This window comes from Lepidochelys kempii, chromosome 2, assembly GCF_965140285.1.
Source record: "Lepidochelys kempii isolate rLepKem1 chromosome 2, rLepKem1.hap1, whole genome shotgun sequence".
NCBI classification, from domain to species: Eukaryota; Metazoa; Chordata; order Testudines; family Cheloniidae; genus Lepidochelys; species Lepidochelys kempii.
The window spans coordinates 2,205,660-2,229,516 of record NC_136381.1 but is presented as its reverse complement, the minus strand read 5'-3'; the positions used below and the strand labels follow the sequence as shown (position 1 = coordinate 2,229,516).

Here is a 23,857-nt window from a genome sequence, read left to right as displayed (position 1 = left end):
GGAAGGACCAGGAGTCATTATTTATCATGAGGGTATTTAATTAAAATAACCCAGATGTATAAAAACCCAAGCCTATTCAGCTTTCTCCCTCTCCCACTTGTCTTCTTAGACCGTAACCTGTTTGGAACCAGTGTCACCTCGACGTGTGTTCATACGGTGTCTAGTTCAATGGGGTCCCAGCTCTGGTCAGGGCTTCTCGACACCCTCATAATATGAATATCAAACAACAGCTTGTCATTCTGGTGGCCTCCTTATTAGGTGCTCAGATGCCTCTGTGTTGGTGGGAGCTGTGGAAGTGTTAGAGAGAATCACGTGGAGCAGGTATTCTGCAGACCCTCTGCCCCAGGAACTGCCCCGGGCAGTCCTTGGACCATGCGAGAGGTTTGTGTGCATATGCCTCCCGACTTGGCGATGGTCAATGAGCAAGCCACAGTGTGGATGGGAACAGTGTGAGTGAGGGCATTGCCACTCGGAACCTGAGTGCACGGTACAGGTGGCTCAGAAGAGCTGCTCACCCATCACTTCTGCTTTGAGTAGAAAGTCATAAACACTTGAGCTTGAGAGAAGATGGCCAGCTGTGTTTCTCATAATTGGGCCAATCCTGTAACGCTTGGAACAGCTCCTGCTGGCTTTGCTTAAGTGTTTGCTGAATGTAAGAATACGGACACATTTCAAAGGCGGTAACAGGGCTAGGAGGAGGTGGGAATGAGAACACAGAAACTCCCCATGGGGAGGGTGGGGGGCGGGGTGTCGAACTGCAGGGTACAGGGCTAGGAGGGGGTTGGAATGGGAACACACAAACTCCCCACGGGAGGGTCTAAGTGCAGGGTAGAATTTTGAATAGGGCTATGTTTTTGGTTCTGGGGTGGAAAACTGGGTCAGGTAACAAGCTACAAGGAGAGCTGCGTGAGTCTGAGTGGCTGCGTGCACACACACGAAGTTAGTGCAATAACTTTCCCCTCTGGGCCCTTGGGTTGTTCAGTGACACGAGCCTGGTGTTCAGTCTGCTGTCCCCATAATGCTGCAGGACATACATTATTATTCAGCTTCTCGGACACCTTTTATTTTGCTTTAACAACAGGAAAGAATGAATGGGACTCAATCCTGTGGAGGGTGGCAGGGGCAGGACTATGGGGTAGCGGAGCTGTTGGAAACTGATGCTAGTCTCTAACCACGGCTGTAACCCTCCCTTCCAGCAGTACAATGTTCACAGCACAGTACCAAGAAGTGGGCTGGTCGTAAATGCTGCCTGGCAGTTTTGCCCAAAGGATGTTTGCCATTTGGCTCCCTCATGCTAGACAGGTGGGGCCCAGACACAGGCCCTGAGCATAATTAGGGCAAACCCCATGGTGTGGGCACTCTGATTTAAAACAAACTGAAACAGGGCACCTCTGGAATCAAGAGTGGCCGCACCAGGGGATGCACCGATTTAACTAATTACACTATCCCAGAAGCAATCAAAGGCACAAGGTGATTGAGTTTTATCACAGCTCCCCGGAAAAGCAATCAACACCGAAGCCAATTAACTCTATCAGCAAATGAACTTGATTAGGGCTCTTCAGCTGCGAACAGACAGGAGGAAACCTCTAATTCCCACATAGAGCCCAACCCCACCACACGTTTAATGAGACCCTGCACTCCAGGACAAAGGGCAGTTAATTACGCTCAGAAATTCAGTGCACTGTCATACCAATTAGGTGTCAATCATGTGTGAATGTGAATAGGCTAAAAGGGGAATCCAAATACACAGGATCCTGTCTCTCTTTCTCTGGCTGGGGTGGGAGGGGGGGCTGCAGCAGAAGCAATGTACATAGCTCTAGGCCTGGAAAGAAGGGAATGATGGGGGTGGGGGCACTGCCCATTCAAAAGAGAATTAAGGACCATGATTGGTGGATTTGGGATGTTACTGCATGGCAAGCTGGTATGCTGGAGAGCCATACCCTGCTTACCCCGCAGTAACATGGGTAGGCAAGTTTCAGAGTAGCAGCCGTGTTAGTCAGTATTCACAAAAAGAAAAGGAGGACTAGTGGCACCTTAGAGACTAACCAATTTATTTGAGCATAAGCTTTCGTGAGCTACAGCTGAATGCATCCGATGAAGTGAGCTGTAGCTCACGAAAACTCATGCTCAAATAAACTGGTTAGTCTCTAAGGTGCCACTAGTACTCCTTTTCTTTATGGGTATGCAAGTCCACTGAAGAGAACCCTGTCCAGTACGCCTTGGCCAGAGGATGATAGATGGAAAGCAGGACATCAAAGGGATGGATGGATGAAAAGTGGATGGGAAAGGAGAGACAAGAATTAGGGACTTTCAGGAATCCAACAGCAAATTAAAGGCCCATCCAGAAAATAAGCAATGACGAAGCTTCCCATGTGCTGGCTCCTGATGGGTCCCTCTGGGGGACCTGCCTGCGGTGCACCATGGAGCCAGGTAGCTGGCCAAAGCGCCTGGCATCCAAACTCAGCAACAGAAGTCAAGGCCTGAAACAAGTGTCCTGTGTTGAAAGCTACCTGTGTGGGCTTTGGATGGGTGACATTCCCCTCTCACACCGGAACGAGGAGATCGAGGGATGTAATCGTTCCCCTCTATTTGACATTGGTGAGGCCTCATCTGGAGTACTGTGTCCAGTTTTGGGCCCCACACTACAAGAAGGATGTGGAAAAATTGGAAAACATCCAGCGGAGGGCAACAAAAATGATTAGGGGACTGGAACACATGACTTATGAGGAGAGGCTGAGGGAACTGGGATTGTTTAGTCTGCGGAAGAGAAGACTGAGGGGGGATTTGATAGCTGCTTTCAACTACCTGAAAGGGAGTTCCAAAGAGGATGGATCTAGACTGTTCTCAGTGGTAGCAGATGACAGAACAAGGAGTAATGGTCTCAAGTGGCAGTGGGGGAGATTTAGGTTGGATATCAGGAAAAACTTTTTCACTAGGAGGGTGGTAAAGCACTGGAATGGCTTCCTTAGGGAGGTGGTGGAATCTCCTTCCTTTGAAGTTTTTAAGATCAGGCTTGATAAAGTCCTGGCTGGGATGATTTAGTTGGGGATTGGTCCTGCTTTGAGCAGGGGGTTGGACTAGATGACCTCCTGAGGTCCCTTTGGAAAGGTTACTGCATGCTCTGGGATCGAAAGGGTTTAATATCATATAGCCCTACTGATCGAGTACCAGGGACTGAGCACAGCTGCCTACTGCTTTTGCTCCACTCCTCACACTCCAGTCCAGGTCACCCCTGCGGCCCCCCTCATGAACGCCTCAGTTCTGACCCATGGAACCCCCCTATTCCAGGCCTGGTCGTCACCAAGGCTCTACAATGCTCTCAATCCTGACGGCTGGTGTCCAGAGGACAAACCCCAGCTATGCGAGTGCGTGACGAGTTGGAAATGGGAGCAAACATTCAGCAGGGAATTGTTTGATACCAAATGCACTTAGTTTGTGACAAAAAACAAAGGTGAACCCAGGTCAGCAGAGATGAACGAGGCAACCCACCGCTAGGTGTTGATGAACTCGGTTGGTGTCAGTTTGCACGGCACATGTTCACTCCTGCCATGTTCTGCTTCTGAGTTAGCTACAGACTAAAACCCCCTCTCGGTAGGCTACAAAGCACACCCGTCACTTTGCTCTCCTGCCAAATAACACAAAAATCTCCTGAGCAAACTGCAGCGTAAAGAAGAGGCCAGCTGGAGGCGCCACAGATGACCCCTCCTTCCCCACACAGCTCTGCCCTCGTCCCCTCTCTCCAGGACCAGGTGCGCACAGAGCACTTACTGCGTATGGGGATGAACCGTGGACATGCTCCAAAGAGTACTGTCGACTGTATTTAGGCATGGAATGTGCTGAACCGCTGTCGTTCAACATCAGGGGGCTGCAAGAGAAACCCAACACCCATAAGAGCATTACAGGACTCCAGGTGCTGCATCTCCCTGAGAACACAGGGTCAGACATTAGCCAGGTGACCCACGGACCCAGCATACATCTGGCTGCCCTGGGCATGGAAACCCTGTGACTGGCAGTGGAGTGTGGGGCCTAAGTACAGTACTGCAGAGCAGGGAAGATAAGGGCATGCAGCAAATCCAATGCATCACACGGTGGCTCTCCACAAATAGCAAAGCAAGTGGTTTGCCATTATTATCAGTCTTCTGAATGCCGCTCTCTGAGTCCTCAGGGTAGCTAGCACCTTATACGCCGAGAGGTCCCGATTTGTGTGCCTGTGGTAAGACTTTACCCTCTTTAGATGACCATAAACAGCAACACCTCCAAGCGAGTACGGAGGAGCACTGGGGAGCATGCACAGCCCCTTCAGCTCTACTTTGGGAGCAGTGATGCTGTAAGGGGAACTGGGCCTCTCTGCAGCTCCAAATCTAGCTGGGAAAAGTCACGTGTACAATTCAGAACATAAGGAGTGAAATGCTTTGCAAATGAACACCATGTCGCAGGGGCCCTCGCTAGTTTCCTTCACCCAGGCCTGCTGGGCAAAGCTTCAAAGCACCCTGCCCTCTGAGCACACCCTTGCAGCTTCTGAACACATCTTCATGGAGTCTCACATCAGCAACGCTGGCGCCCTGCTCTGCTTCAGCTCCGTTCCACCGTCCTACTGCTCCTAGGACAGCTCAACTGGTGCCACCCACCACCCTGTTCACTTCTGCCGGCACTTCGTATCCTCTCAGAGCGTGAGCTCCTTGGGGCTCTCCCTGCGTGGTCAGAAAGCACTCAGCGTACCTTGGGCACTACTGCTGAATAAAGAATCATCATTTGAGGCTTGTAAGACCACAGCCGTTATCAGCTTTTTACTTTGCAGCCTCATTGGTTACAGCAGTTGATGAGTGAAACGGGTTCAGGAGGGATTCTGTGTGGCTTGGTTTGCAAACCCCGCTGGATTAGTAGCAGAGGCTTGGTTAGCTCCCTGGGGTGGGTGGCATTGTGAGCTGCCCTCTAGCTGTGAAGTGTGGCTGGATGCTGACTCGATGCCAGGGACTCTTGTCCAGTTCTACCACACTGGGAAACATGCTCCAGAAGTGACAGAGGGGTGGGATCACGGAGGAATCCCTTCCCAGTCACTGTTCTGAAGCACTCTCCTGCCTTTCCCACAGGGAATCTGTATCTCAATGTCTGAACATAGACTTACATCTTTCTCTTCACCCCGAGGATACGGTTTGACTGCACCAATGAAATCAAGAACTGGATAAGCTGTGGGGAGAAAAAAGAACTCCTGTTATCACAATGCATACAGTAGCCTGCGAAAGACGATAAAATCAATAGCTAAGATCCCTTGCCAAGGGGTTCAAAGCAGTGTCAGAAGAGGACAAGCTGGAAATGGGGCAGACTGCTGAGTACTTGTGATGGTCTGTAGAATGACACTGGGGTTGCAGGGGAAAATACACCAGCAGTCAATTCAATTCCACTTTATAACATGCCAGGCAAGGACTTGTCTTCTGGTCACGGGCTGCTGATATTCATGGTGCCTCAGAATCTACTCGTCCGAACTAGAACTAGTACCTCTGCTGTTCCAGTTCCCTTCTCTGGCCCCGAGACAGCCCACTGCAACACCAGGCAACCCTACTGCTGAGGGTAGCTCGGGTCCTTCTGTGTTTTCAGGGAGCGGGGAGCTGGCTAGATTTACCTTATTGACGACTTTCTGCTGCTGGGCATGTTTCTGCCTCAAGCTGGCCACTTCCCTCCACAATGCCTCATTCTCACTGCAAGGAAGGAGAAAGCCATCAGACTGCAAAGCGCTGCTTTTGGGGCAGAACAAGCTGATCCTGGGGAAGTGCTGGGAAAGCTGTAGCAGGACTGCAGGTATCTCCAGATACCAGCTCATTTACAAGCTCTTGGGGACATGGGAGGAACTTTTTTTTCTTCACTAATTTTGCTCTGCCATTTGTTACTTGCAGTGAAACTACAGTGACGCTAGACTCGCACATGTGGGCAAATAGATATATTCGTATTTTAAAATGTCTGCACTTTTTGTTTAGCTGTTCCCATCCCTGTAGCATGTGCTCATCTCAAAAAAGAAGCAGTGGAAACAGAAGGGTTCACAAACGGGTGATATAAGCAATCAGAGGCCTAAAGAGACTTACACACAAAGGCTATGTCTACACTGGTAACTGAAGGACAAAACTTTTGTCTTTCAGAGGTGTTAACCCTCCCGCCCCGAAAGACAAAAGTTTTGCCGCGACAAGTGCCAGTGTAAACAGTGCATTGGCAGCAGGAGTGATCTCCTGCCAACAACACAAACGCCACTCGTTGGGGGTAGAAGTATTTTGTCAGCAGCAGAGCTGACAAACAGTGGTTACACTGCGTGACTTTTAGTGGCCCGGTTCTGGCGACAGTCATGCCACTAAAAGCTGTGTAGTGCAGATATAGCCAAAGAGACCATAGAAAGACTGGGAGACTTTGGGAAGGACAGGAATAAGGGGGGGACACAATAAAGCTCTATAGAAAATTGAGGGAGATAGGGAAGGTAAATCATGGGCTCCTATTTGTACTTTACTGTAATACAAGAACAAAGGGACTCAGTGAAATTGAAAGATGGCAAATATAACACTGATAAGAGGAACATACTACTTGTATCACACAGCTTGTGCAACTCAATGCCACAAACTATCTCAGAGGCAAGGAGCTTAGTAAGATTTACCGAAGGATTAGACATTTTACAGTACACAGGTAACGAGAACAGACCCAGTTTTATCAGACAGTTAATTAAATCTGTACAGGCTTCGAGGCCAGGACAAGGGACTTAAACCTATTACACAGCACATAACAGCTTCTCTTAGAACTAAAGTCAGGAGAACACAACATTTCCAGCAAACACAGTGTGACCTAAAATGCAGTTCAGAAGTCTAAGGAGCTCATTCTCTCAGTATGTGAGGAGACTCTATGTGTTCGGGGTGGGGTGATCAGGGTGACTGACCCAGGAATGGCTGCTGCCTGTCACATTAAACTTCCCTTGCCAGTGGAGCAGTTGCAGGTCTTTCAGGTACGGGTCAGCTGTGTGCTGGAATTGTCAGACCTTTAGTGCAGGAGCCCTCCAGTCCAGGCCCCCAATACGTCTACACTGCAATAAAAGACCCAGGGCACAGCTGCGCCTGCTGCAGAAGATCTCAGAGCCTGGACTCCAGCCTGAGCCCGAATACCTACAATGCAGTTTTTAGCCCCAGAGCCCAAGCCCAAGTCAGCTGACCAGGGCTCTCAGACTTGGTGCTGGGTTTTTTTTTAATCGCAGTGTTGACTTACCCACAGAGCGTCTGTGAACAGCTTCTGGAAAGGGTCTGTAAAGAGCCCACATTTTCCTTGACACAGCACATTTGAGGGGGTGAAAACACAGGGAATAATCTGACTGTGGCAGCTAGACCCAAACCCGCGCAGGAAGCAGCTTCTGGGGTTTGCTCAGCTCTTAGCATTGGCATCTTTCCTATTCTCGGAGCCTGAAAGTCAAGGGAAGAACCTGCAATCCCACTTTGAGTGCTGAGCTTCAAATGTTCAGACAGCTTGAACCAAGGACACATTCCAGGAATGGTTCCTGCCCACAATGCCTGAGACACATCTAAGCAATGCAATGAAGGCTAAGGTCCTACAGGCCAAAACTAGTGAGAAATAATGAAAGATGGGGGAAAAGAGTGAGAAACAGCTAGAGAAAGGCTCACAAACAGTTAAAATGATTTGAAAGCAGGAGAAAGTGCTTTAATCCTTTCTTTAGCACAGTCTTTTATGAGGCAATTAAATCCTGGTGAAGAGTTTATAAGGGCCAGTTTTAAACATTTCATTTCAGGGGTTATTAAAAGATCTTAGAAGTGTTTTATTTCTACAATATTTTATAGAACTACATAAACTCAGCCCCTCTCTGCACCTGGAACTTTTAAAACACTGCTCCCCGGGGAGCACTCCAGCCTTGGGTCACATGCTTTGTATTTAAGACCACTGGGTAAGGAGCTCAGGGGTAGCATTTCGAATTCAAGGACGGCTTGCGTGTCCCAGGGCTATCTGTACAAGGGAGTTGTGACTCAGCTCCATGACAGAGTTAGACAGAGCGGTGCCATCCGGACCTTTACAAAGGGAGGAAGTTACTGTGCGCAGTAACAATGGTTCTTAGAGACGTGTGTCCCTACGGGGGCTCCACTGTTGGTGTGCGTGCGCCCCCACGCTGCTGACTGGAGAATTTCAATAGCAGCCTGTCCCGCCCGCATGGTTCCCCGCCTGCCACAAGGCTAGCCAGCATGTGAAGGCATTCCCACCTCAGTTCCTTCTCAACTGAAGACTCCAACAGTGGAACTCCAAAGAAGAGGGGAGGAGGGTGGGTCATGGAGCACCCATAGGGACACACATCTCTAAGAACCATCATTTGGGCACAAGGTGAGTAACTTCTTCTTCTTCTTCCTGTCCCTATGGGTGGCTCCACTGTCGGTGACTCCCGAGCAGTGCTGACCACTGGAGGCTGGGACGTCTGACTCAAGTCTGATGTAGAGGACAGTACTGTGGCACTGAATTGGGTGTCTGTAGCCGAATCCCCCAGAATGGCATTGTGTTCTGAAAAGGTATGCACAGATGCCCAGGTAGCTGCTCTGCAGAGCTCAGTTATAGAAATACCCTTGGAGAAGGCAATTGGTAAGGAGACTGATCTCGTGGAATGCATGCATATCAAAGATGAGGGTGCTACTGCATGGAGTTGGCAGCAGAGTTTAATACAGCCAGAGACCCAGCTGGAGAGCCACTGTGCTGAGATCGCTGCATCTTTCAATCTATCTGCAACAGAGAGGAAGAGTCTCAGAGATTTTCTAAAGGCCTTTCTTTGTTCTATCCAAATATAAGGCCAAGGCTCTTCTCACGTGGAGCGTACGGAGGATGGCCTCCCTGTTGTGCTCACGAGGTTTGGGATAAACTGTGGGAAGCTCAATAAGTTGATTCATGTGAAATGCAGAAGTCACTTTAGGGCCAAACTTCAGATGCGGTCTGAGTGTGACCTTGTCAAGGAAGAACACAATAAAAGGGGGATGTGCCATCAAGGCTGCCATCTGCCCTACCCTTCTGGCTGAAGTGATGGTGAAGTGGAATGGCGCCTTCATGGAAAGGTAAGTTAGTGAACAAGTGGCCATGGGTTCAAATGGTGGTCTAGTCAACCTTTTAAACCTTAGATTGAGGTCCCATTGGAGAGTGGGGGCCTGGGTTGTGGGAAGAGGTTTGCTATGCCTGTAAGAAACCTCTTCATAGTTGTGTGGGAAAAGACTGAGTAGCCATCTACCTGTTGGTGGAAGGTTGCGACTGTTGCTAAATGAACCTTCAGTGAGCTAACAGAGAGACCCGCTTGTCTCTGTTTGGCTTGTATACTGAATGTAACCATGCTTGAAGGCATCTCATGCATAATCTGGCACGAGGAATAACAGATGGGCCCACAGCCATGTGTCCCAGAAGCTGGATGCAATGCTTGGCCGAAGTTTGGGGGCTGGCTTGCACTTGTCTCTATCAACATGGAAAGATTGAGAAATCTGTGATGTGGGAGGAGTGCCTTTGCCTGAGTTGAGGTCAGCTCCTATGAATTCTAGTCTCTGCACCGGTATTAAGGTCAATTTTTGTTCGTTGATCTGTAGACCCAGATTCAGAAACAGGTCCCATTTCTGAGTGACCCGTTGAGCCTCTTTGAAGGACCGTGCTGTGAGAAGGCAATTGTTTAGGTAAGGATAAATCATTATGCCCTGAGAGCATAAGTGGGCTGATATTACCGAGAGGACCTTGGAGAACACCCTGGGGGCCGATGAGAGGCCAAAAAGGAGTGCTCTGTACTGGTAGTGGTCCTGGCCCAGCGTGAATCTGAGGTAATGCCTGTGACTTGGTATGATAGAAGTGCGGAAGTATGTCCTGAAGGTTGAGGGCCGAGAACAAATCTCTTTCTTCTATTGCAGGGATGATCGTTGATAGGGTGACCATCTTGAATTTTTGCACTTTGTTGAGCACTCTGAGGTCCAATATGGGTCTCCAACCTTCGTTTTTCTTTGGTATCAAAAAGTAAAGAGTAGAAGCCTTTGCCTCTGCGATGTACCAGCACCGGCTCTATAGTTCCTATGCTGAGATGGTTACCTCTTGACATAGTAGACTATTGTGAGAAGGGTCGCTGATGAGGGATGGGGAAGGGTGTTTGGGAGGGGGATGGGAGAAGAAGTGGATGGCATATCCATTCTAGATCATTTTCAACACCCACTTGTCGGAGGTTATCTATCGCCAGGTGATGCGGAATTGGGTAAGGCAGTCTCTAAAGGGGGGAGTGGGGTTTCCCAGTGTAAGGTAGCAAGGAGAGCGGCACCTTGACCAACCCATCAAAACTGCCACTTCGAGATTGAGGGCTGAAACGAAGTCAGTTGCGGTCCTGATTGCTTTCGCTTGGGGAACTTAGATTTCTTTCTCTGTAGCTCATAAGATCTCTATGATGAGTACTGAGAGGTGTACTGCAATGACCGGGGCTTAAACTGTGGCGGAGGGCTGTATTTTCTCTTGTAGGCCACCGTGTATATCCCTAGGGATTGAAGAGTCGCCCCAAAATCCTTCAACATGTGCAGGGACGGGTCTTTCTTTTTGGCGAACAGCTTTGTTCCCTCAAAGGAAAGGTCTGCCACCGTGGTTTGGACCTCTTTAGGGAAGCCAGACAAATGCAGTCGCAAAGCCCTTCTCAATCACAGCCATAGAAATTGAACATGCCACCATGTCTGCTGCGTCTCATGAGGATTGGAGAGACTTTTTGCCATCAGCTGGCCCTCTTAATTATGGCCCTAAATTGGTCTTTGTGGGAGTTCAGGAGCTGATCAATAAAAGAACCTAGTTTCACATAGTTCTGGTAGTTATATTTGGCTAACAAGGCCTGGTAATTTGCTACCCAGAACTGAAGAGTGGCTGATGAATATGCTTTTCTGCCAAACAGGTCCAAATGTTTCCTGTCTCAGTCACACGGGGTGGATTTAAACTGGTATTGGCAGCTCCTAGAATTAACCGCATCCACAAGGATGGAATTTGTAGGTAGGCGGGAAAGTAAGAATTCTTTGCCCTTTGCCAGCACATAATACTTTTTATCCACCTGCTTGCATTTCAGTGGAATGGACGCAGGGGTCTGCCACATAACTCTGGCAGGATCCAGGAGTGCCTCACTAACTGGGAGGGCCACTCTGGCAGAGGTGAAAGAGTGTAGAATGTCCACCAGTATGTGGTGCGGCTCAGTCACTTGGTGCAGCTGTATTTGCAGGGCTTCTGCCACCCCCTGAGCTAAGTCCTGGAATGACTTAAAATCATCCGCCATGGATGGCAGAGGGGACATCACCGCCTCATCAGATGAGGGCGATGAAAGATGGGCATGAGAAGTGTCTTCCTTCTCTGCCTCAGTTTCCATTTCCCCAATAGCTCAGGAGGTTCCGACACCTTTGACACTGCAGATGAAGGAGGCTGCCTCCTTGCCTGTTGGTATGCCACACCACGGGGCTGGGAAGCTTGTTGCCTTTGGGCCTGCCATAGGTCCCAGTACGGCCATTGAGGGTTGGAGGCTGGTGGCTGGTACCATGGCTGCCCAAACCATGGAGGTTAAGGGGTGGGCAGGTGGTACACCTGGAGTCCATGGTGAAATTGGGACCCATATGGTGGGTAGGATGAACGGTGGGAACCCAAGTCCTCTCGTGCACTATCTGACTCTGATGAGGAGAAACGTGGTATGTGGCATGGAGATGTCACTGAGTCTAATGCTCTGGGAGAACTTGGCACCGGAACCCCGGTACTGAATAGGGGCGAGTCTGGTGCGTCGGATACGGAGAGAACCGTTGCGCACTGTCGTCTGCACTGGCTGATTTCCATCTGTGCCAGTGGCTGTCGGTGCTGAGAGGCTGGTACTGATGGAATTGGAGACGCAGACCTAGTCATGTGGTCCGTCGGTGCTGGTGCCCATGACCAGGTTGATGTAGCCTTCCCCGGGACGGATCTTCTATGCTTTTCATGCCCCTGAGGTACCGGTACTTCTTTGCCTGTACCCATCAAGTCTTTGGGCAGAGCGACTTGCTCTGTCAGCTCGGTACGTCACATGCCTTGGGTACCAACTCCAGAAGCTTTGGCACCATCAGTACCAATGACACCCACAGAGCAGGAGATCGTTTACAGCTTGATTGTGGCTCTCTATGGGGTCTCACAGCCCTTTTCTTAGCGGTCTTGAGTGAGTGGCTCGTCTTCTTGGGATCACCTGCCTTCAACATAGAAGGTTGCGGTGACAGCTCTCGCTGGGACTCAGGAGGTTGAAGGGCTGATTCCATGAGCAGGAATTCTCTCTGTCCTTCCTGGACATGGGTTTTAACTGCTGGGACCAACCACACTTCTGTGGATTGAGCTTTCCCCCCCAGGCAGCGAATGCACTGTGAATGTCCCTCCATCACTAGGATGGATTCTTTGCAGTTAAGGCATTTTTTGAAGCCTGGAGAGCCAGGCATACCCTTGTCCAGGTCCCCCCACAGTGGGGTTGGAGAAAGGCAAACCCCTTCTTCTCTTTTCTTTTTTGGCACGGCCAACTAAAACATAGTACAAAAAAGAAAAAAAGGCTTCAAATAGAGCTAAAATTTGCAAAACTATAGGGAGTTAATGATCTGTGAACAGAGTCTCTAGCTGGGGCAACTGAGAAGGAATTTGCAAAAAGAAAAGGAGTACTTGTGGCACCTTAGAGACTAACCAATTTATTTGCGCATAAGCTTTCGTGAGCTACAGCGAAACCTGAGAAGGAACTGAGGAGGGAATGCCTAGCCCCATCGCAGGCAGGGAGCCACGCATGTGCAGGTGGGACAGACTGCTATTGAAATTCTCTGATCAGCAGCGTGGGGGCACACACACACAGACCTACAGTGGAGCACACTTAGGGACACTACTTGAAGAATAAGCAACTCTCTAGCTCTTTTACCAAACTGAACTGCTTGTCCCTTGTGTACCCTCTATGTCTAAAGGCAGGAGCTACTGCAGCCAATGAACAAGTAACGTGAAACATGTTCGCATTCAGAGAAGCTGGCTAGAATTATCTGGGTCTTCCTCAAAAAGAACATATAATGTCCACAAACACATCAGCCCTTCTCAGCTGGAAGGAAAGTGCAGTGTGTGTAAACTGGTGCCACATAAGGGGATCAGATATGATGGTGATGGGCACCAGAACAAAACCCTGAGACACACACAGATTTTTACACAGCGGGTCTGAGAACCAATTCCCCCCAGAAACAGATTCTCTTCCCATATGTTTGTGCTTGGGCTTACTCCCATCTCACAGAGATCTGATGGTCATAGCATAGAGACAGACATGCACGTCTAGTCAGAAAAACTTGGCATCTTTATACAGAAGCCCAGCTCTCCAGCCCCTCCAAGGATACGTCTACACTGCAGCTGGGAGCAAGCCTCCCAGCCCAGGCAGGCAGACCTGTGTTGGCAGAACTTGAGCTGGTGTGCTAAAAATAGCAGTGTGGCTAGTACAGCACCAGAGGAGTTTCAGGGTAGCCAAGAACACAGCCAACCCTGTGGCCAGCACAAGTCTCCGCCCATGCTGCAACATTCACACAGCTATTTTTGGCATGCTAGCTCTCCCAGCTGCAGAGTAGACATGCCTCAAGAGGCCTGTGATCATCTTCCAAGCGAGACCTCAGCCAGTCACGGCCAATGATGTTTGTTATCTCTTGCAGCCAGAGGAGGCAGTCATTTGTTATTAAGGGCTCACAAGGATCCTCAGGAGAACAGTCCCTCCTATTTGAAGTCTTCCTAGTGCAATTTTAATTATCAGGATGCATTTGGGACAATGATTCATTTATCCTTCCTTCAGTTAAAACTGCTTTGGGTAAAAAAACCCTAAGATTAGCTTTATGGCTAGCAATTACTTGAATTAATTAACCCATAACTGACATTTCCCATCAAATATGTTTTTTTAAACAAAATGCAGTGTTGCCAACTCACACTTTTATCATGACTCTCCTCAATTCCGGTGTTTTTCATAAAGCCCAGCTTCTGGAGACAGGTGATTAGATGAGAACCTCAGCTTTCATTTTTATTATTTTAAAAGGAAGGTTCTAATCCCTCTTGGTTGCACAGAAAAGCTTGAAAAATTCAACTCTAAATGGTCAAAAACCAGAAGGCAAAGAAAAAGAACCTAATCTGTATTCTTTTTCAAAACCCCTGGATTTGGAGCTGTAGAACACTTGGGGATCGCAATACTGAAAACACCATTTTCAATGGTGACATGTGGCTGGGACCATATCCTGGTGTGGTTTACCCTGCAGGGTTTATATTTTAGTCTCTGCTGTGTTCTTTTTCTATCTTTTGACAACCCCTCTCCATGTAAATAACTTTTTCAGGATGCACGTTGGAATCTTATATGCAAATGTAACAAGGAATAAAATTCTCACAGACTGGGTGCAGAGACATACAATAGTATTAGCCAGCACATTACACTAAATTCAAAAATAATATTGAGATTTTTATTATGCAAATCGTAAATCAGAATTGAGGGTGTTGTCACAGCATTGTTAACTATGTTCTCGTGAGTATTTCAGTGATATTTCATCTCATTATAAGGTCACAGAACAGACACGCAGTACTAAAGTGCACCTGGAACATACACCTACAATTGTAGAAGAGCATACCTCCTTCATATTCGTATAGTCTATCGGTTGTCGGATAGTATGCCACATTGTCCACAGCTGCTTGACCCCGAGGAAGATCCTAACCATAATGGGTACGTGCAGGGGCAGTGTTAAACTGATGACTGCCAGCGTCCTGGCCCAATTCCGACTTGGGTAACCACGTTTTTCCTACCTAAATACTCCCAGCGGCTTCATTTAGAGCCAGTGCTCCTCCCAAGCTGTCCTACTGCTGCGTGCTGTTATGCAGCCACATAGCAGTAGTTCGGGAAATGACTCCCGTGTCGCAATGTGTGTGCACGTACAATCTATATACCCACTCGTGGTTTGCGTTTATCGGTACAAGTTTGGGATGGCTGTATTGCTCATGGGTGACAAAATGTGGAACTCTCTCTCCGTTGCTTGATAACCATCTGACTTCCCCTGCATTTAAATCCTTCCTCCATTCTTCAAGGTCTTTATACTGCACCCATCACCATGCCTTGCTCAGACAGTATAATCATTAAAACACAAACTATACTTTACGTTCAGGTTAGAGCCTCAGACAATGTACCTTGCATGTCTTATGTCAGTAGGACATAAGATTGTATCCAACTTAGACTGCAAGCTTCTCATTGGGCCAGGGACTGTATTGTCTGCCATGTTCTGTACTGCAGCGAACACTTATCAGAGCTCAATATGTCATAATGGGTGGGACCACTCCTCTCCAGATCTCTCTGCCTACGGAAAAACAGAGGTGACAGCCGCTCAAGTCACCCTCCTCTGACTGCACGGCAGGTACTCTGCAGGTCCAGCTTCTATACTGAAGGAGAAGGAAGGCTGGAGGGCATAATCATGCAAGCCAAGCTCCTTACAGAGATTTCTTATTTCAGAGTCTCCTCCCAAGCTCGGGGGAAGCCCAGCTCCTTTAGCACCAGGAAGCATTTATTTCTGAGACCTAAACTGGTTCATGTTTCTGGACCTTAAAGCTGCCAATCCTTAAGCTCATGCCAATATCATTTTGGGGGGAAAGTCCTTACTTGGAGGAAAAAGGAATGGCTGCGAATGGCTTTTTTTGTTTTGTTTTATTAAAGTTGAGGTTTGGAATGTTAGTGACTGCCCTGAACAAGATAGATTAGTAGGCAGAGTGCAGGAGAAATAGCTGAGGATGCAAGACAAATGCCATTTGTCACAGGTCCAGCAGCAGTTCAGGAAGCAGCATTATGAAACGTCCCAGCATGACAGGATTCCCAAAAGACTGATCAGCTTCAGCAGTGCTGCCGGTAGTGCACCTACCCCAGGAGAAGGTTTTTTGACACTTAGCACTGTCTAGACTAGCATGCAGAAAGGGGATATGAGGCTGAGGGACTAATCTATTGGGCAGATACAGGCACCTTATCAAGTCTCATTCTACGACATGTGTTGACTAAGACTCAAATCTGCTTCCTTTAAGTGAATGGTAAACACACATCCATTAAAACAACAATGAACCAAGCACAGAAATAAGCACCCATGGGGGGGAGGGGAAGGAGGAGGAGAAGTGAAAATACAGGAGCTTACAAGAAAGGGGACATGGTTCTCCCACCAGGAAACACTAGCCCTTACTTCTGTATTCTTTTCCTTTCTCCCACATACCTCAAATTTGTACATAGTGCCCACATAGTACACATTTGTACATAGTGCACAGTCCTGGGTGCTATCCCAATATAAAGATTTCCTAGAATGTTAATACAACCTGCCACATAAATTTGTGAGAGACCTTACTTAGTCACCTAGAGGGTAGATTCCATGGTCAGTAGCTGAAGGGATAACAGATGAGTGTTATCTGCAGCTAGAAACTTATCTTCACTATCAGTAACCTGCACAGGTAGAAAAAATAAGGTTGTGTCCTTGTCTATGATGTGTAAAGGTGGCCTGAAAAGCCCCCCCCCCCCCCCGGCAAACTCCAACAGTTTGTGCTCGTTGTTTTTTTCCATTCAGAAATATGGGGCAAGTCTTATTTTCTTTTTGTGATGGTGGACTTCCTGTATAAGTCAGATTGTCTATTAGAAGGTTAACAAAGAGAGGTTTTCATGCAAGTGTGTTTGTGAAACAGGTATTTAAACATATTCAATGGTCTAAATATAAATCCCTCCCCTTTTTCATTAAGGTTTCACTTCTTCAGCATTCATACGACTTCAGGTTCTCCAGTCATCCATAGAATGCTCTCTGGGAAACAAGGGGTAATAACATTTTTGGACATAAGCAGCTATGCAGACTCCTAAGTCACTCAGGCACTTTTGAAAAATTCTACCTGAGATTCAAACACAAAAAGCAAGCGGTATTCATTTTTGTTAAAGCAGTGAGTCAGGCCTCTGTTATAGCATAAATAAAACAAGCCCATTTTTATAGGTCAGCTTTCACACTGCTACTGCCGAAGCAACCCCTTCATCGGAGCAATATCTGAAGATTACAACATGGGAGAACTGAGTGACAGTAAGTATGTGCCAGTGGGTGTAGAGACCTCTCTCTAAAGATCACAATCCCGTAGTAGAGGGAAAGTGTAGTGAAGGAATTAAAGGAAATTTTTATATTCAACTCAGTCATTACCTAACCTCCTTAGAAATGAAATATTGGAAGCTTAAGCAATGAGCTACTAATTTGGACAGATACAAAGCCCCCTTCCCCTCATAAGCATTTTATACCACTCACTCACTAAATACATGTGGCAAGTTAGAATTCTCAGAAATATTAACAGTAACTTATGTTACTTATCATATGATGAAAGAAAGCCAGATATTAGCTATTAATTCAATGAGGGAGTGTGGGAAGGATTTTTGGGAGAAAGCTAAAATGATCTGTTCCAGAGAGAAAACAAAGTTTTTGCTCAGACTGCTGTGGCAAGATCCCTTGGAAGAACCATGGGCTGAACTAGATAAGCTTATGGAGGATAAGTCCATCAATGGCGATTAGCCAGGATGGGCAGGGATGGTGTCCCTAGCCTCTGTTTGCCAGAAGCTGGGAATGGGCAACAGGGGAAGGATCACTTCATGATTCCCTGTTCTGTTCATTCTCTCTGGGGCCCCTGGCACTGGCCACTGTTGGCAGACAGGAGACTGGGCTGGATGGACCACGGGTCTGACTCAGTCTGGCCGGTCTCATGTTCTAGAAATTGTCCAGGAAGATCTTGGTTGTAGGAAGACTTCAGAGAGTGGTGTAACTCTCCCCTCCTTATTGCTTCTACCCACCCGCAAGCTAGGGTGAAACACGTGTCCCAGCCCCTTGAGGCAGCAGCCCAATTGGAGCTACAAACACTGAAAGTTTGTAGTTCTTCAGAACCGATTCAAGCAATGGCCCTTTTCAGTTTGAGAGAGTTTCTGGCCCACCGAGATAAGCTGAATTTGTTTTCTCTGCTGAACAGGTCTCCTTCAGGGTGATTGTAATGATGCTGAATTGATTCATCTTTAAGACATGTGTCTCCAGAAGCTTCAGGTAGGCACAGCGCATCCTGTTAGATAGTAGAAATACCTTTTCTTTTCATCTATTTTAATATAAGAGGAAAGGTTCTGTTCTTAATTAACCCGTTTAGCTTAACACTAAGGTAAGCTTTTATAGCTATAGTTCACATTGTCAGTTAACAATGAGGTTTCATTCACCCCTAGAACTCACCCTAGGGCTGGTCTACATTGGGAACTGACATCAGCATAGCTAAGTCTGAAGGTGTGAAAATCTAGAGCCCTGAGCCACACACCTCTGCTGACCTAACCCAGGCTGTAGACAGCACTAGATCAACGGAAGAATTCTTCCACCAAACTAGCTCCTGGCTCTTAAGGAGGTAGATTAACTACAGCAATAGGAAAAGCTCTCCTGTTGGGGTAAGTAGTGTCTGCACTGAAGCACTACACCAAGAATTTTAACTTGCCCCATGTATTTAGCTGCAGTGCTTTAAGTGTAGGCATATCCCTAGTGACCTGGTGGATTCTCCATCGCTTGAAGTCTTTAAAGCACGACTGATCTCTTGTTAAGAGATTGAGAAACACAAATCAGAAGTTAAGGGCTTGATACAAAAAAGTTATGGGTGACGTTCTTGGGCCTGTGTATGGCACAAGGAACAGAACCAGTATTTATTGTGGTTTGGTTCTGATTCAGTTGCACTCAGTGTGTTTGAGTTCAGTGTTGGTTTAAGCCACCAAAAAACAAACCAACCAACCCACGCAGTTGGGTTAGTGGGTCGAGCCAATTCAAATCAAACTTCCATCTTAGTGGAAGTAAATTCAATAAAACAAACTCACTTGAAACTTTTGATTTTTGACCATTTAACTAACTTCACATGACTTTTCCTAGTGTGCGTATGTTGTAAAACAAACTATTTTATGAACAATTTGTCTGAGTGCACTACAATACCATCTTCTAATATGGGCCCCCTCATATTGAACCAAGTGAAAGGATAAATTTGAATTTGGCGCATTGGCCCTGCCTCACGTGGGGCAACTGGAGGGAGGAGCTACCCAGGGGTTGGGGATGGGTGGCAGAGACCTGTCTAATAGGGAGAAAGATTGTGGAGCCATTATCTTTCTGCTGCAGGTTGAAGAGTTGTTAACTTCTGAGACCAGGGAGCATTCTACCTTCTCCCCCATGGATCTCAGAAATGTCTCATCTGTCTCTGGGGGCCCCTGCTGCCTCATGGGGGGTGTAGGCAGCTGCGAAGCTTCCCCTCTCCTGCCCTACTTTTGTGGGCCGGCCTCCCTTCTATTCGCATTATACTAGGGCAGGCCTGACAGCAGTCATATGCTTACTTGTTACTGCGTTGCCTTGCTTTATGAGGAAAATAAGGTCACAGTAGTTTAAAATATTGAGCTTAAAAAATACTGAACCTTTCTTTTAACTGGGAACTCATGTTTTCTTCAGGTCACTTCCAGGTCCCTGGGTAGGGCTAAATCAAGGTTCCGGTTCTAGTACAAATCTCTGTTTGCGCCAGTGCTCTGGCTCTGGTTCTGAAGGCATTCAGACTCACTCACCTTCCTAGCCCCTTCAGGCCTCAATCTTTGATTCATAGAATTTAAAACCAGAAAGGCCATTACATTTCACCTCCTTACTCCTGTTTTGAGCCCAGTAACTTGAGTTTTGACTATGAGTTTGCATGGACACAGTATGATTCAACTAAGCAAATGAGGGACTGTTAGGGGGCAGTGTTAATTTGAACAGGACACTGCTCAAGGTTGCCACTCATTGATCAGCAGCAGGGGGACCTACGCATCAATAGCTGAAGCCATAATTCCTGCCATTCTAACTGAAAGTCAGCAACTGACTCTGTTGTTCTGTTCTGTACCAGGACTGGCAGCAAGGGAAGATTACCACTGCTCTGACTACACAGGCTTAGAGCCTTCAGCCTCCTGCTACCCTGACTGAATCACAGAGTGGCTCACTGATGAAAGCTGGTTTATATAAAAGCAACAGCCCAACAACTGAATCTGAAGAACAGTGGTGTATTGTATCCTCCTTTTCACTACAATGTCAGAGGCTTTGGCAGCACTATGTACTAGGGGCCTGCTAACAAGGCCTCAGGCAGTTGTACAGCATGTGTAATTAAGATAAGCATCTAAAGCAGTCCATTCTAGTGAGCAGGAATAGAGAGTTCCTTTGGCAGTTCTAATGGAGCAGCAGGTTACACTCAGCATGGTGGTAGACAGTATTTCAGATCTGGAAGACTGTATTCCAATGAGATTGGATTTGGTTTCTTAAAAGATATGGGCAGCATAGTGGGAAAAATGGAGGATCAGAGGTGACTAAACAGGGCTGGATGTGGTACCTGGCCACACCTACTCACTGTTCCTCACCTGAGCAGAAGGATGCTGCAGAGCAACATGAAGTACACTCCACAAGAGAACAAGTTTGCAACTCTGGAAATTCCAGCCAGGCCAGGAGGAAAGCCCAAGGTATGATCACTGATAAACACTCAGGTCAGCCCCTGCTCCAGAACAGTCTGAAATGTGAATCAGCGAAGGGAACGAGTGAAATAGGATGAGCCTCAGTACAAGAGGGCAGCTTGGAGGTAGCTTGCACCCTGCACCCAATGCGGCCCACCCCAGATCAGGAAGTGCGTCTGCGACACACCCACGATCAAGAACTTCCAGTGCAAAGGAGGAAGTTGCACAAAAGGATAGAAAATTGCTCACGCTACAAGCCGAAGTAAAAAGATGTCAGTTGGGTTTAGTTATTTTAACATCAGTATCAGGCCACAGGTGGTAACTAATTTCAGGTTCAGATCACCGCACTCTAAAAACAAGTACTCCACAGGTCTTTAACCTGTAGTTTGGAACGGCCAATAAAACTGACTTCAGATGATCTCAAGCAGTGACTAAGCTCATAAAAAGCAGCAGTGCAGATAATACACAGATCCCACATTATACACAGTGTTATACGCCATCAAAGCAATTTTAAAAATCAAGCTGATGTTTGACTCTGAGCCAACGTAGCTCCCTCAAGACTGGACTGACATGCAGAGGCCATGGTGAGAGAATTAATGTTTTGGCCCCAGCGGCTGGAACAGCTGGATCCTATGCAGCACTCGCACAGGGAGGCCATAAAACACATTACAGTTGTCTAATTTGGAGGTCATGAAAGCATGGACCACAGTCCTAGCATCAGGCTAGACTAGCCAGAGTCCAGCCAAGAAGACTGGAGTAGTTAAGAGAGCACATACAAACCCCATGCCTGCAATTAAGACTACTCGAGAACCACACTGTGCACCACAGCGACTGGGGGAGGAAACCAAATCCCCTTTTTCTGCCACCATGCAAACCTGAGAGGTGAGCAGCTTCCACACATGCAGATCTCCTCCCACCCAGCTTGTGGGAAGAGAAGATAACCATGCATGTGCATAAAACTGGACTTAGCGCTAACTGGGGGAACCCCTTTTCCTGTTCACAGAAAACTTTAGCTGCCCATTCTCTGAAACGGCGGATGTCCCAACTAATGATGCTGACAGCGTATCTGCATTAGGCAGGCTTTAATTTAGTTCCCAATGAAACCTAGAAAGGATGAGGGGAGGGAAGGGGGGAACAGGCTGGGCAATCACCTGGGTAATACCATCACCTCCACCTCTCCGCACCAGCCAGGGCTGGGGGATATCTTGTGATAACAGATGGGCCTCGCTTCATGCGCAACCTGGGAAAAGGGGCTCTGGAGAGGCTGATGCCAGCAGTGATGCAGTTGTGCTCAGATTACCTCAGCACATGAAGAAATGGAGGATGGAATCCCTGCTAATGGAATGCAGCTGGTAGGCAAGAAAGACAGCGTCATCCACACAAGTATGCTCAAACGCTAGCTCTTGCGGTCCTTTGCAGCATGGGGACCCTCTGCTGCATAATGAAACCAAGAGAACCACGTGCTTCAAAATTTACTGTGCCTCTTCCAGAAACAAGACAGTGATGTCTTATTTCCAGACCATAGCCGTATACACATACTGATTTAACTCCTTTGTTGCATTGTCACATCTGTTAAATAAAAGCAATTTGGAAACTGAAGGTAAAATGGAAAACAGGCAGATCTCTCCACAGATGCAGCAGTGGGCCAGAATCTCCCCTGTCAGAGCTGGGCAATATAGGCTTACAGGAACATCATTTGAATAGGTTTTGACCAATTGCGAGATATTTGCAAGGGCAGGAGGTAAGAGTTCCATTTGACTGGCAGATTAAAGCTACTCTCCTGCAGTATGAAGGGGAGGCCTGTGGAGACTAGAGGCTCCTGCATTTAATTCTCTACTTGATCCAGGCAGGCTGCTGGCTCATGACAGATAATGCAGGCTGCTTCAGTCCCCATAGGCCCCACACCTCTGCATTATAAGCAAAAGACTGCACTCTGGCCACCCTGACTGCAGACAGCAAAAGCTGGAATAGGATTAATTGACTTGTAGACAGCAATGCCTCACTCCAGAGTTGCCTGCAGGCAGCAGAGGAAGCATCCAATGTGTTTGGTTTAACTCATGAGGGGTTCATGTTTTGTAATAGAGAACTGGCTTTCAGGAGCTGCTGTTCCAGCTTTCCAGCAGGGCCACAGGCAGGCAAGGAGGAATCTGGGTTACTTCCTGAAGCTACTTGCATCTGTTCAAGTACCAAGAGTAAATAAAAGCTATCAAAAGTGTATCCTGGAAACAGAGCCCTCTTTGGTCAGCTTCCTCATTACTGCCTTGGGAAACCCCTACCAAGGAGCTGGGGTGAGGGCCCATCTTTACTATTATTCCCCAAGGGCAAGGTCAACTTAACCGTGCTTGGCTTGTACTTAGCATTACTACACTACCGGCACCCCTAAGTTAGTACTGCGTGGACCTACAGCAACCTGGCTAACAAGTACTGATCATAGTCTCTTTGTGCAGCAACATGTGGAAGAGGTTTGCATGAGGCCCAGGTCTGTGCTTTGGGGCAGTGGAATTCCTTGTTGAAAACTGCTCTCTTGATCCTTGCAGCACAAAACAGGGAGCAGAAGGGGAGAAAAGCAGATACTTCTTGAAAATCGGCCCTACTTTCACTACAGAAGGCTGGATTTCTAATGAAATGGCCCAGAAAGTCCTGATCTCCAGGGTTTTCACTCTGACATTTCTAACATGGCAAAAGCAGCTTCCATTCATGACGGGCACTCTGATACCGTGACAAAAAGTGCTGTACAATGACCCAGACCGATAACCCAGGATTTGTACATTGCAAATTAACTAGCGCACAGCCCACAGTCTGCTCTGTCCATGACGCCAGCTGTGTGCCCTACTCATTTGTTTGTCCCATAAGCACCTTCTCCTCTTTCTATGCTCCTCTACACATAGAACACTCTCCTCCTCCCATTCACCACCCTCTCCTGCTGCAAGTTCCTCATGAAAACACTCACTACTCCCGTGATACCTGCAGTGAGTCAGTAATCACGCTCATTCCTCTCTTCCCTGGAGATTTCCTTTTATACATAAGCAGGAAGGGAAACACAACAAGGTGTGCACATGCCTTAATTGAATACTGGCATGGTCCCATCACTGTTACCCTCATCCTTCCTCTCCCCACTAGCTGACAGACACTTTTTGGGGCAGAGATCACGTGTGCCTTCTGTGAAGAACCCAATCCATTGACGAACACTGTAAAATAAAAGATTAGGGTGCTTGCACAGGATTTGTTTGCAAATAATAAAAAAAGTCCTCCTCCCCCCAGGTCTGCTGCTCAGAAAAACAGAGCAAGTTCCAGTTGGATTTCAACACAATTAAATGGAAATGGGTTCAAAATAGCAGTACAAGGATAGGGGGG

The 23,857-nt window shown here is 47.5% G+C and overlaps 1 protein-coding gene across 3 annotated transcripts in view; it reads right to left on the bottom strand.

Moving 5' to 3' along the window:
* Window positions 1-23,857, bottom strand: part of HSF1 (heat shock transcription factor 1) — a 94,828-nt gene that overhangs the window by 22,968 nt on the left and 48,003 nt on the right. For all 3 annotated transcript variants that reach the window (XM_078851387.1, XM_078851386.1, XM_078851388.1), the window contains exons 5-7: window positions 5,621-5,696; window positions 5,126-5,187; window positions 3,769-3,865 (exon numbers count right to left, since the gene is read on the bottom strand). In XM_078851387.1, the coding sequence (XP_078707513.1) occupies window positions 3,769-3,865; window positions 5,126-5,187; window positions 5,621-5,696 (235 nt within the window). The remainder of the gene's footprint in view (window positions 1-3,768; window positions 3,866-5,125; window positions 5,188-5,620; window positions 5,697-23,857) is intronic.